The sequence below is a fragment of the Grammomys surdaster genome, unplaced genomic scaffold (assembly GCF_004785775.1).
Source record: "Grammomys surdaster isolate TR1022 unplaced genomic scaffold, NIH_TR_1.0 363, whole genome shotgun sequence".
NCBI lineage: Eukaryota > Metazoa > Chordata > Mammalia > Rodentia > Muridae > Grammomys > Grammomys surdaster.
In genome coordinates, this window is record NW_021604782.1 from 10,241,797 (window position 1) to 10,255,394 (window position 13,598).

At 50.7% G+C, this 13,598-nt stretch overlaps 1 protein-coding gene across 6 annotated transcripts in view; it reads left to right on the forward strand.

Moving 5' to 3' along the window:
* Window positions 1–13,598, forward strand: part of Rgs3 (regulator of G protein signaling 3) — a 119,943-nt gene that overhangs the window by 65,985 nt on the left and 40,360 nt on the right. For 4 of the 6 annotated variants that reach the window (XM_028779849.1, XM_028779850.1, XM_028779851.1 and 1 more), the window contains one exon: window positions 3,952–4,074. In XM_028779849.1, coding sequence (XP_028635682.1) covers window positions 3,952–4,074 — 123 coding nt within the window. Of the gene's footprint in view, window positions 1–3,951; window positions 4,075–8,335; window positions 11,079–13,598 lie in introns of those variants that run through there. The other 2 variants (XM_028779852.1, XM_028779856.1) reach the window with 1 other exon arrangement.

The window sequence follows — 13,598 nt, forward strand, 5'->3', positions numbered from 1 at the left end:
TCTCTCTCTCTCTCTCTCTCTCTCTCTCTCTCTCTCTCTCTCTCTCTCTCTCCCAATGAGGCACTGACTCTCCATTCACTGAAGAAGCTGGTTTTGGTAATGAGGATGTAGGCTTGCATCTTGGCTGTGCCATTCCTTGAGGGATCAGGGCAGGTGGCACACTCCTGACACAGGCAGTATGGTCTTACTTGAAGGGTTGGAGTGAGTGTCAATAAGACAATGCATCTAAAACACTTAGCCCTGAGCCTAGCTCTGAGCATGCTCAGTGGGTGGCAGCTAACTGGTCATTAGATTAGAACAGGAAGAAGGGCTTTTCATGTTCATTTACCCTCCATTAGAGGTTTCATAATGATTCACTCATCTTTTAAAAGGACAGCCTGGCAGACTATCTCACTTCCCAAGTAACATAGCTACATGGTTATACAGACCTGACAAGATCACAGGTTCTGGCCTCAGTCAGGGTCTCCTTAAGATCTGACCTCTCAGAGTCTTAGTGATCTCATAGGAGAAATGGTGGCAGCAAGGTCTTCCTGCCTCCCTGCCTCCCTGCCTCCCTGCCTCCCTGCCTTCCTGGTTCATCGGGAGAGAACAAAATGGAACACGCTTGTCATGGCAAATGAACAGGCTTCCGTTATTGCTGAAGCTGTTTGGGTTTTTATGAAGATAAAACTAATCCTGGAGCAAGGAGGTTAGGTTTTTAAAGAGGCCAAGAGGAGCTTTGAGTCTGGTTGGATTTGAGGTCACAGTCAAGTACTGGCTCCCTCACCTAGCGCTGTGGGCTCAGGTTTATGCAGCCGAGAAGCCTGTGCACGGTCGAGCACCCCACAGTCAGAAGCCAGTGCCTTTGAGGGGACAGCATGAAGGTCCTTTTAGGATGGCTTACAGCCTTGACCCTGGAGTCTGCTATTGGTGCCACTGAGCACGTCAGAATTGGAACTGACTAATTGGGTCACTTGGCGCACATTCGGAATTATGACAGATGGTTCACATGTGGGGCCAGCTAGGCAGGCAGTGAGGACTCAGTTTGGACAGATTTGGGCAGGTAGGAATTTAGCCTCTCTTCAGGGAGCTGGCTCTCTCTCTTGGCTAAGCCAGTCTTGGAAACTCAAGGGGTTAGGTCCTGGGTGCAGAGGGAGTCCTCTAGGTTCTCCAGCATTGTGGCAGATTTTAGTTTCAAGCTGTCAGATGCAGTCTTGCCTTCTGCTGCTAAAACTGACAGTAAGGTCACCATCCCTGATCCTGGAACATCACTCTCCGAAGGAGATTCCAAGGGAGGCTCTGGGCTCAGTTTCTGGCTGCCGTATGAATTCTATGTGATATTACAAATGGCCTGGTGGCTGCCTCAGGTGAGAGCCTCAGGCCCTTCCTGGGAAGAGGTTTTTGAGGGTCTAGTAAAACAGAATGACCACAGCTGTCCCTTGTAAGGCTGTTGGGCGGAATACCAAGGCACAGCTGGCAAAGAACTTGGTGCTATGGAGGTCAGTTCAGGATTGGGGTAGGGAGGCTGGCTGTTCCGAGAGGCTTTCTTGTGCCTTTGTAGGAAGAGATTTGCCATGTTGGAGCAGTAAACAGTTGTACAAAAAGGTGCTAGTGACTACCACCGCTAGAGAGCCCTCTGACTCACAAACAGTTGCTTCGATGGCATGACATTCTTGTGGCCTCCAGGCTGTGAGACAGAGCAATCCTGCCAGCAAAGGGGTGTAGAAGCCTTACCAGGAAATGTCATCTTGCAGAGCTCAGAGATGGAATCGTAGCAGGCAGCTCCTCCTGGCTCAGTGTTTCTCTCTGATTCATTGGCTGCAGACTCAGAGAAGTCCTTGGCTACTCTGAACCTTGGTTTTCCCCTTCCATAAAGGGGAATCACAATCCACACCCCAACTAGGCATGGAAGTACATGTCTATAGTCCAGAGGTAGTAAGAGGATCATGTGTTCCTGGGCAGCCTGGACTACACAGTGAGTTCCAGGCCAGCCTGAGCTAAAGCATCAAAAAAAAAAGAAAGAAAGAAAGAAAGAAAGAAAGAAAGGAAGGAAGGAAGAAAGAAAGAAAGGAAAGAGAAAGAAGAAAGGAAAAAGAAAAAAAAATAAAGGGGTGTGGGGCTGGAGAGATGGTTCAGCAGTTAAGAGCAGTGGCTACTCTTCCAAAAGTCGTGAGTTCAATTCCCAGCAACCACACAGTGGCTCACAACCATCTGTAATGGGATCTGATGTTCTCTTCTGGTGTATCAGTGATAGCATACTCATATACATGAAATAAATAAATCTTTTTTTAAAAAAAATCAAGGGCTGGGAGTAGAGTGCTTGCCTATCGTGCACACGAACTCGGGTTTGCTCCTCATCACCACAGTAATAAGAATGAGGGATCCATGTCCTCTGCTTCTCTGTGAAGCTGCCTAGAGGAAAACGCGCTCACAGATGACAGAGTTGATTAAAAGTTGATCAGTTCAGTGGAGGATATTCAGAAGGCCAGATCGTGAGCTAAGAGCAGGGCTGGAGGATCAGGCTGGGCTGTTTATAAAGCAATGACATTTCCAAGCTGGAAAGGACCTTCTCCGTCTACCCCCACCCCCAGGGGAACACAGAATACAGGAAGCAGGGGGCCCACTGCTCACTGGGATTACCCCTGGGGAATCTCGAGGCTCTGTTTGCCCAGCAGCAGGTAGGAGTGGAGGGACCTGCCTTTAAGTGGAAGCGTGGGCTTGCCAAAGCTCATCCTCTCAGCCCCCTCTCCCTTGGTGCTTTTAGGAAGAAAGCTTCTGGGTATTTTGCAGCATGAGAGGAGGGCAAACACTCCAGGGACATAGCATGGGAGGTGTCCCGCCCTGAAGGGCGGTGTCTCTGAGCATTGAATCTGAGAATTAGCAGTACTACTGTGTGTTGAAGGCCTGTGGCAGTCCTTATTGCTTTATAGTTCCAGGGTGGACGCAGTGCCATGGTTTTATAGAAAGCTTCTGGCTTTCTAGAGGTTGGCAGCTAGGAAGTGGCAAAGCTGGCATCCAAACCAGGTCTGCAAAATAATGGAGACACTGGGCCGATACCCGGTCTTTCTCCCCCAGCTCATAGCTCCTTAGCTGAATATTATCACCAGCAGGGTGAAGGACTTGTCATCTTCTTCTAATCCCAGAACCCAGTTGGGGAGGAGGACAACAGATCTCTGAAGATCTGTGCTCTTGAACCTGCCCCATCCTGCTCCATGAATGCCCTGACTGCTTCAGGGGCGGGCTGACTGGTACCTTGAGCCTGTTGTCATCATGGAAGTTTTTCTAGGCAGCCAGAGCTCACCAAACCTCACCACTGTGCCAGGCCTAGATGAAGAGGGCCTTCTACGTGTTTGTCATCAGCAAGATGCAAATGACAGCCAGACTAATATTGCACAGCAGCTAATGAGAGACCTAGCTCAGGTGCTGGGTAGTGTTAAGGCTGTAGGGGGACCTGTGACTGCCCATACTACACTTTGGCAAGGGACTCCAGGTCTGTCCCTATTACCAACCCAGCTAATCTCGGCTTGTAATCTGAAGAGGGTGCAGTGAGAAAGATGGGGGTTCCATGGTCTGGAGGGAGAGTCCTGTATCCACAGGGAGTGCCAGCTCAAGGGCTTGGTACTTTGGCTTCCTCACGTGATCCCCAGCAGCTGCCTTGTGCTGCCTGCTCCAAGGGTGACCTCACCCTCTGTCCTGTAGCTCTCCACAGGCTTCCACTGTGTAGAGAGCCACTGCCTCCCTTCCCTACCCAAACAGTGGCCCCATGGCTCCCAGATGGCCTTACTTCCCTGCTCCTCTGACTACCTCAATGTCACCAGGGACTGGTGTGCATTTGTTGTTCTTAGCCGATGCTCCCATCCCTACTGCAGCCTCGCCCTCTGGAGCCTAGGGGATGGGCTTGGGCCCTGGAGCCCCTTGAGTCAGGGAGCAGCCCTGACCACCCATTCCTTTCTTTATTCTCCCTGACGTCAGAAGGCAGAGTGCTTATTCACTTTGGAGGCTCACTCACAGGAGCAGAAGAAGAGAGTGTGCTGGTGCCTGTCGGAGAACATCGCCAAGCAGCAACAACTGGCTGCAACGCCTACAGAGAGGAAGGTAAGGACTCTGCCAGCGGTTGCAGCCCTGGCTTTCACCTTTCCCCCTCTGCTAGCCTAGCCTTTAGGCCTTGGATCTGAGCTGGGAGCCATCCTGACTTAGCCCCTGAACCAGGGCAGCGGGCTTAGCAAAAGGTCTGTGTTTGAATATCTCTTCTCGGGGTTTTCTGTGGGTGTGCAGAATGGGTTTGGCATTGCTTACAGGGGAAGCCACAGCCAAATTGAGCATGGCCCATCAATTTTCAGCTCCCCTCTTTGGTTTGTCAATGGCAAGGTTTAACTGTCCCCTCTGCTGTTGGATAGGCTGTATCCAGAGGCAACACACTGCTGTTAACACTAGCCCCAAGTAGACCTAATCGAGGGGATGTTTGTGGTAGCTTGATGCTTGCCAGAGGCAGGTGGAACTGACTTTGGATTGCAGAAGCCTGGGGCTGGCCATCTGGAATATCGGGGAGATGAAGACGGCAAGTGAAGGATGAACTGGGACCAGTACACCTCTGTACCAGGGGTGAGGAGATGGGAGCTGGACAACAGTCTTCTCCTTTGATACTCAGATGCCTGTCACAAGGCACAGTTGTTTGCCTGTTGTGAATCATTCAGGTGTCTTTTCTTACTATAAATGCTGGCCGTTTGGTATTTAGGGTGGAGGCTGCAAAAGCTGCCAAGGTGGTAGCTCTGCCAGCTCTCGGGAAAGAGGAATGAGAGGGGGCTGCTACTTGCCGACTTGTGGGCCTTGTTGCTATTTGATATATTCGGGCCACTGAGCCATGTGCTCCTGGCTTGCAGAGGGGGCAGTAGGCACACGGAAATGGTACCGGCAGCCTCTTTCAGTGTGGACAGCTGTTCTCCAGCAAACTGGCAAGAGAGGTGAGGGTCGGAGAACTGCATGAGCCTAGACTTTGAAAGGTGTCTTGTTTTAAGGGAGAGACTGAGTCACACATCGCTGCTAATGGCCAATGTAACTGTGGGTGTGTCCTCTTATTGCCCCATGCTTTGATGGCTCCATCAGTAGTTCCTTTCTTAAGGGTTGCTGTGAGCATTAAATGGGGGAATATATACAGTTCATGGTATAGCACCAAGTATGTAGCAGGTGCTTATTTAACAAACACTTAAGTGGAATGCACTGTTCCCCCAGCCTTATCTCAGGTGGCACTAGCTGGTTCCCATTGTCACAAACCTTCATCACCGTGACTATAGATAAGCTGCCTTACCCCTATGGATCTGTGCTGGCTGCAGTCAGAATGTAGGTCACTTCCCCTTCAGTGGGACAGCCCCCAGGACACCCACAGCCAGCACCCTTGTTATTGTTCCAAAGGCTTTGTTCCTCTCCTCTGGGGGTAGAGTGCTTTGTGCTTTTACTCCAGAATTTTCTGGCTCTGGAGAGTGTTGGCCACTCAGTGCCTGCCTCGGAGACTCTCTGGTGCAGGCTCACCTAAAGGCATACTGTATTTCAGAGAGGCTCTGGGTCCTGCACAGCAATGGGCTTAGTTGACTCACCCTAATACATGGACATCCCAGGCAGGCAACAGTCTGGACACCTTGTCACACCAGCGCCGTGAGGGTGCTAGTAGAGGAGCAGCTGTGGGGGTGCACAGGCAAGTGGAGGGTCTGGTTGCTAAAGTAGCTTTGAAAGTGTGTTCTGTGGCTGAGACTGGGGATCTGCTCAGACTTACACATCTCCACTCTCCTGGGGAAACACTTACTGAGCCACTTTGACTTTTGTGAGCAGGCCCCTCCAGGGGTGTGTGTGTGTGTGTATGTGTGTCTTGCTTCTCAACCCTACCCGGCCACACCTCCACCATACCCACTTAAGGAATTTTAACAATGAATTTCATGAGTCACTTACAGAATGCTTCTTGAAAGAAGTTCTGGGAAATCTGATCCTGTCCAGCCCTCTATCAGTCCAGACATGCTTTGAAAACTTGAATGACTAGGCCCACTTCTCACCCACCTGTACTCAGCCTCAGGGTGACTACAAATGTCCTTTCTGAGGGATGGCTTTCCCCAGGCCTGGCCATGAAAGATACTGTCCTCCAGGGAAGGAACAGGAAAGCCAAGCAGGTCTGGGAAGCTGGCTGTTACTTCTAGGCATGCAGGTTCTTCTGGGAAACTGCTGGGGTGCCATGCCTTTCCTCCTCTGATCTCTATGTGAACACTCTGTCTTCTGTGGAACCGAGGACACAGTGCTTAGTTAGGCAACTGCCCCATTCCAAGACCTCTCCAGGGACAGAAAGGCACCCTCTCTTGCTTCCCACACAGCCCCTGTTCCTCTCCATCATGGTGCTGACCCTTTATCATTTGTCCTCAGAAGGGCAGGTGATGCTTCCTGGGGGACCTGGGGGGGCAGGGGATGGGGACGGTGCATGTAGAGAGCAGCAGTCAGGTGTGTGGCTCTACCCGCAGCACAGCCTATGGTAACCACTCCCAGCCATTCCCTGCCTGGTCCCTTCTGCTCTGTGATCTTAAGAGCCCAGGGACTGGAGCTAGCCAGCTCTCTTAGAAAAATACACTCTGGAGAGTTCTGCCCAACTTTCTGTGACATATGTGGGAAGGGGGAAAGTTGGTCTGTGGCTCTTAGCAACATAGGGATCCTAACAGTCGTGTGTGTCTGTGTGTGTGTGTCTGTCCATTGTTTATCTGTGGGTGTCTTTGGGTGCAGGTCAGGGGTCTATGTTAGGTGTTTTTTCAATTATTTTTCACCTTAGCTTTAGAGATAGCGTTTCTCACTGGAACTGGAGATCTGGTTATGCTAGGCTGGCTAGCCAGCGGGTTCCAAGGATCTGCCTGTCTTGGCCTGCCTAGCACTGGGATTACAGGACTGTGACACTTTTTACATGGTTACTGGGTTCCCAAACTCAGATCCCCATGCTTGTGCATATCACCTACCCAGCCATCCCCAGCCTCCACCTTCACCCTTTTGAGACAGGGCTGCATGTAGCCTAGTCTGGCCTCAAACTCAGTATGTAGCTGAGAGGACCTTGAATTTTGGACCGCTCCTACCCTAACCTTCCAAGTGCTAGGATTACAAATGCCAACCACTATACTCAGTTTATACAGTTCTGGGAGTTGAACCCAGGGCTTTGTGTGTGCCAAGGAAGTACTCTATCAACCAAGTTCAGCCTCGGCCCTCAGTAGGTTCTCTTCTGTGGGAACAAATGATCTGCCTCCCGTTCCATCCCAGCTTCTTTCTCCTGCTCAGCACCCAGGCCTCTTCTTTAGAACTCTGCCTTTCTCTTGCTTCATTTCATGTCCCTGGGGAGCATCCTCGTTTCTTCTGCCTTTGATAATGTGGACCAGGCTGCCTGTGCTATACACCTAGCTTTACTGTGATGCTTCTCATTATATTTGCTTGGAGCTGGTCCCTGCTGTGGCCAGAGAGGCTCAATGCTGCCAGGGACTGGCTGATCTATACAGTTTTGATTATTTGATCAAGTACCCATGATGGATGTGTCCTCCATGTCTGATGCTGCTTTAGATTCTTTGGGGTTACAGAGATGAATGATACCCCATCCTAGTCCTTATAGACTTCTAATTGGATGATGAGGGCACTGAGAATGTGATCCAAGCAATGGTCTCCATGGGGGTCCTGACTCTCCATTCAGGGTCAGCAGTGAATCTCCCACTGACTGGCCACTCATGCAGGTGCTTCTGGGCCAGGATCCAGAACCTTCTGAACAGAGTAGTCTTGTTTCAGCCCTCAGGGGCCTGAGGGACCAACCCCATTCTCATGGATCCTGGGCTCCATGGAGGAAATATCACGGTCTCTCCTTTGCCATCGCAGGCTGGTGATGGAGACAGATATGGCAACAGGTAGTTCAAAATGACTGCACAGACATGTGATAGTGGGAGAACCTGGGGCTGTGCAGGGTGCTGTGGCACGCAGGAGGTCCCCAGTGAACTACCTGATGTGACTTTCATGACTTAGCATGACTGTGTAGGACAATTTATTGGTATCACTGTTTATTGAGGTTGACACTGGTACCCAAGCACATCTAACAACTCTTTCCGAATATCGCAGTAGCCACCTGCCAGATTTCAGGGCCCTGGAAGGGAAACTGAGGCCTCTTTGGTTTTCTGCTGGTGGTACAACTTCCAGATGTGACTTCCAGATGTGACGCTGCCTTTGGGACAGCTAGAGATGGGTCTTGGAGATGCCAGGGACTATTTGAGTGTCTTAGAAAGAAGCACAGTCAGGTTGTGGACTCAGGCAGTCCTGATCAGAGTGGACAGCGAGCTAATTCCAGTTCTGTCTGGTTCCACAGAAACTTCACCCTTACGGCTCTCTCCAGCAGGAGATGGGGCCAGTCACCTCCATCAATGCCACCCAGGATAGAAGCTTTACCTCATCAGGACAGACTCTGATTGGCTGAGCAAGCCCAAGGGCGGGACTATGCTTCTGGCAACTTTGGGGCTTCCCCTATCACACAGTAACCTCATCTCAACTGGACCCAAAACAGAAGACCAAGATGGTGGGCCTAGGGTCATCTGGAGGGAGTGGTCCCATGGGTGTTTGTGGACCTGGCAACAGGAGGAGCAGTGGTATGAGGGTTTGTGCAGACTGGTTACCAGGAAATCCTGGATGGAGAAACTCCAAAGCAAGCTCCCTTTAGGAGGCTAAATGGCACCTGGGGACAGCAGGAAAGAGGGCACTCGAATAGAAGATGATGCCTGTGACCCATTCCTGCCGGAAGACATCTCCTCTGCCCACTCCTATTTCAAATGGACACCTTTACTTCCTCAGTCAGCGGTTACTGGGGGCCATCTCCTTTGTGCTGGTGTATGTGCTAGAGGATACTGTGCTCCCATCAAGATCCCAGCCCTCCCCGTCCCGGTAGGGAGAGAACACCAAATAAACCAACACCGATACATGACCACACACTGCAAGAGCCTGGACAGAAACATCACAGATGTCTTCAGACAGGGCATTATGTCTAGTCGATATGTGTGGGGTGTGAAGGGGAAAGGCGCAGTGCGAGCTGAGGCCTGTGAGCTGGAAAGGAGCTAGCCAGCCAAGGACTTTAGAGAGAGCATTCCAGGCAGTGGACAAAGCACAGGAAGAGATGAGGAGGAGGGAGCATGGTGTGCTGAGGAACAGAGGGAGGCTGGCGCAGCTGCAGCTTTGTGAGGAGGATGATGGAGCCAGGCCATTCAGGACATAGATGGTGACTGCTTTGTGGATTCCTTCCTACAGTACAGGAAGGCAGGCTTGAGGAAGGGTGTCACAGACTCCTCTGGTGCATGTCTACAAGATCAGATTGCAGTTAGGAGGGCCCCAAGTGGCTGTGAGACTGGTTAGGGTTCCCCTTCAGGCCTCCAGGGTGAGGGATGTTGGTGACTTGTTCTAGAGGGTGCGGGATGGTAGGCTTTGGAAAGGTAGGCTCTGGGATAAGGAGTAATGATTGCTCACCCTTGCCTGCCTGTGTGCTTCACTGGGTCTTGCTATCTTGGTGGTATGAGATTTGAGGTCTCCCTCCTAGGGACTCCTCTGCTCAGGCCAGAGCAGGAGGCAGTGTTGAGCTTTTGGGAATATCCACGGGTACCAGAACAGTAAAACTTAATTTTCCCAAGATGGGAATGTTCACATTTCCCCTGCTCACAGGCTCTGCAGAGAATCACCTGAGTTTGTTCTACCTTTCATGCTAAGGGAAGGAAGCTGGGGCCTTGCACTCTGAGAACTCCCCGTTTTTGCTTTCTGTAGGGCTTCTAAGGGCCAAGGGCCAGTGGCCAGAGCCAGGTGCAGCTCAGCAACCTTCACAGAGACAAGGTGAAAGGAGTCCTGCCCAGGCCCCGTGATGAGAGCTGGGCTCACTCCCATCCACCCAGCTGGGGCTCTGGGCTAGGGAGCTCACCCTTTTCTAACTGTAGAGATCTCAAGGCTGTAGATCAGAGGGACAAGGGCCGTATGCTACAGAGTATTTGTAGGTTTAGGTACTGAAGGCTCAGAGACCGAAAGCTGAAGTAATGGCTAAGGCCAGAGAAGCCCCCGACCTCAGTCATAAGGACCTTAAGGAAGATTCTTGTGCTCTTTTGAGTTTGCTAAACTGCCAGAGCTACCTGAACCCCTAAATGGTAATCCGGGAGAGAATATGTCCCTTATTTTCCATTTCTCTTCCAACATTGGAAAAGTGAGCCATGCTGAGTTATCAGTCTAACAGGGAATGGGATGAGTCTGCAGGAATCAGGCTAATGCCCAGCCCAGTGAAGAAAGATTGGCTTGGTTCAAGGGACATGTAGCACTGCAACACCAGCCAAAGATCAGCCCAGAGGGTGAACCTGAGCAGCTGGGTCTGTGCAGACAGCAAACTACACTTTGATTTCATTTGATTCTCTCACCTAATGATCGTAAGGTCACGAAGCACAGGAGAACCACCTGTGTGGGAAGCCAGTAATCTCGCCTCGCCTGGGTCTGCGAACCGACCTCTGTCTGACAGATGGGTACAGAAGACAAGAAGAACTCTTGGCTCAGAAAAATGGAGGATCTGAACATAACACCAACCCTGCATATGGGCCGTTCTCCCCAATAAGCTCCTCCTGAGTAGAACAGATTCTCCCATCAAGCTCCCAGGCCTGCTGGCTGATGGGGAAGAGGACTGGTACTCCTGCCAGGTCCTGGGCTAGCTTGCTCAGTGACTGTGGTGAGCCACAGCACTATGGCCATCTTGCTTCATGAATCAATGCGACAATTAATTTGGTGTCATGGGTCCCAAGAAGATGAAATATGACCTGGTGGCCTCCACTCTTCAGTCCATCCCAGCTGTTCAAGAGGATGAACGGCTCTCAACGTTGCCTCTGAGGGTCATAATCACGGGAAACATGGCCGGGCTCCTCCCTGTCACATAAATCATACTAAGAAGCACACAATGACTTCTTTCCTGATGGGCTAATTGTCTTGGGTGGTGTCTCTGGCCCAGGAGCTGGGAGGATGGATGGTAACACAACCACTTTATTGTTGAAAGGCCAGCTGTGAGATTTGAATACAAAGTGCCTCTTTTAGTCTCCAGTGTGTTCTTGGAGCCCTTTTCTGTGTCTCTGGCCCTGAGTCCTTTGAAGCTCATCTCTCATTTAAGCCCTCATGCCTGAGTCTTTTGGCCCTTTGGGAGCTGAGATTACACAGACTTTCTGAGAACGGTGATACTTATTTGTACATGTATTGTTATTATTATTATTAATTTTAATTTCCCCTTTGACTTCTGTCATCAAAACCCTTACTAATCACAGTCAACTCTGAGGCACTGACAAAGTTCTACAGAGGCATGGGCAGCTTTGCCATGTGGATGCATACCTTCAGTGAGAACCCCACAGTGGGCATGCACTGTGGAGATGGTAGTGGGGTCCCGAGCTTTGTCTCCCCTACACAGACTCATTTTATGAACAACAACAACAAAAAACCCTGAAAGCTTCTGAGGAGTTAGGTGACCTAACCTGTGTCACACAGCCAGTGAGAGGCCCAGTGCATTGTTCTGTGTGGATGCAAAAGTGTTTTGAGGGACAGAAAGAAGTAAGAAAGATCATCCAGGAGCTTTCAGGAGAGGCAGGTGGCAGTTATGGGTGTGTCAGACGTCTTGGTCCAAGAAGAGTGCTTTGGGGACAGATTAACTTAGACACATTATTTGCCACTAGGTGGAGCATTGGTTTTCCTGAGCGGTGGCCCAGGTTTGAGGGGGAAAAAAACCCGAGCAAACCTATCTTCACAGGATTTAACAGAAGTCTGAAGTGAAAGGTAGAGCTGTGCTCCTGAGACTAGCTCTCTGGAGGCCCCGGAGATTACATACCTTCCCCTTCTCAGTCTGGCTTTCAGCAGGATCATTGGTCACCATCATGGGGGGGCCCCTGGCAGTAAAGGAATGGCACCAGAGGCAGGGAAGAGTAGCTTAGGCTCGGGCCTGCTAGTCTGAGCATGGGTACAGAAGATTGGAGACTTTAACTCAAACCCAGTGGAGAGGGTTCGCCTGCCTCCACCAGGATCTGAGCCTGAGTTTTGCTAATCCGCTGGTTTTAGACCATCAGCTCTAAGTAACTGGGAATCAAAGGGATCAGATTTCAGCCCCCCTCCCCCACTCCCTCTCCACTGAGCATTCTTTTCTCCAGCTCCACAGCTTTTCCAGCTGCCTCCCAACCTCCAGCCCTCCTCCCTCAACTACTGGCCTGGCTGAGGGCAGACTGCCTCACATTCAGACGCAGCCATCTTTCTTTTCTTCTTTCTTTTCTTTTCTTTTCTTTTCTTTTCTTTTCTTTTCTCTTTTAACTCTTAAGGAACAGAGAACAACCTGCCTCTGGGCTCTTACCTTTCTTTTTGCTCCAAGCTAGTCTCTGAAGAGGCTCCCATCCCCCATCCGATGATCTGCCAGACGCTCCTATGTGAGCCAGGCATGACACCTAACCTCTGACCTTTGCTTTCTCTTTTGATCCTCACTAGAGCCTGATGTGGTATGTTATCCCCTTATGAATGGACTCCTGCTCTACCTAGTTTGCAGATGAAGGTTTGGGGTCAATTGTTTCCTTGCAACCACAGACCATCCATTCCAGCTAGGAAGGACTGACAGGGCTGGGTGGTCACAGTCTTGTTGAATGGCTGTCCAGGCTCTCCTGGCTCCATGGGTGGGAGGGTTCCTCCCAAAAGTTCTTGTGACTTTCCTTGGGCAGGCTGTTCCTTGACACCATTGTCCACTTTCAATGTCCCTAGGGAGACCATGGCTTAGCACCTCTGTGACACACCCTTTCTGAGGCATGTCTCAGAGGCCGCTTTCCCCACCCACATTGTGCTTGCCAGAGGAGTGCATTCATGCTTAGAGCATGGAGAACCAGGCAGCAAGTTCTACCTCACCCACAAGCCTGCAAGCTCCTTAGGAGCAAGTGGAGGGCGTACCTTATTTCACGTTCTGCTCTGTTGTTGACTGGCTCTTAGGAGATGCTCTGTAGCAGTCAGAGGACTGAATTCAGCTGGTGGGTGGGACCCTCCTTCTATTCTATAATGGAGATGAAGAAACAGGTCTGAAAAGGAGAAGTGACTTTTTTGCCCAGGGTCATGAGCAAACTGGTGTTAGAGCCCCGGAACCGGAGCTGAGGTTTTGGTTCAGAGGTTTTACTCTTTCTCTATAGCTTTGCAGATACCAGCAGGCCCACACCCTGACTTAATCTATGATGCAATCTGGCCAGGGTTAAACCCTATCCCCGAACTCATGCAGATATCCTGGGGGGTGGGGGGAGTGGGGAAGAAAATCTGATCATAGCTTCTTGATTCTCTAAGTCGGAGGGCTCCCCCCTCCACAAGCCCCCTGCCTCTGAGAAAACCACAGTAGGGATTCAGAAGTCCTGGTCTCGAATAGTGACTTACCTAATACTTACTGTGTGACCTTGAACAAATCACTTCACTTTTCTGATCATCTGTTTTCCTTATCAGAAAAAAAGGGGGGAAGGGGGGCGCTGAATACAGGTAGTCTCCAGGGTTCTCCAGAGTGCGGGCTGCTAGGAAGTGACCATAATGGTTGGCATACAGTAGGTAGACCCTTCAAAAAGCAGGACACC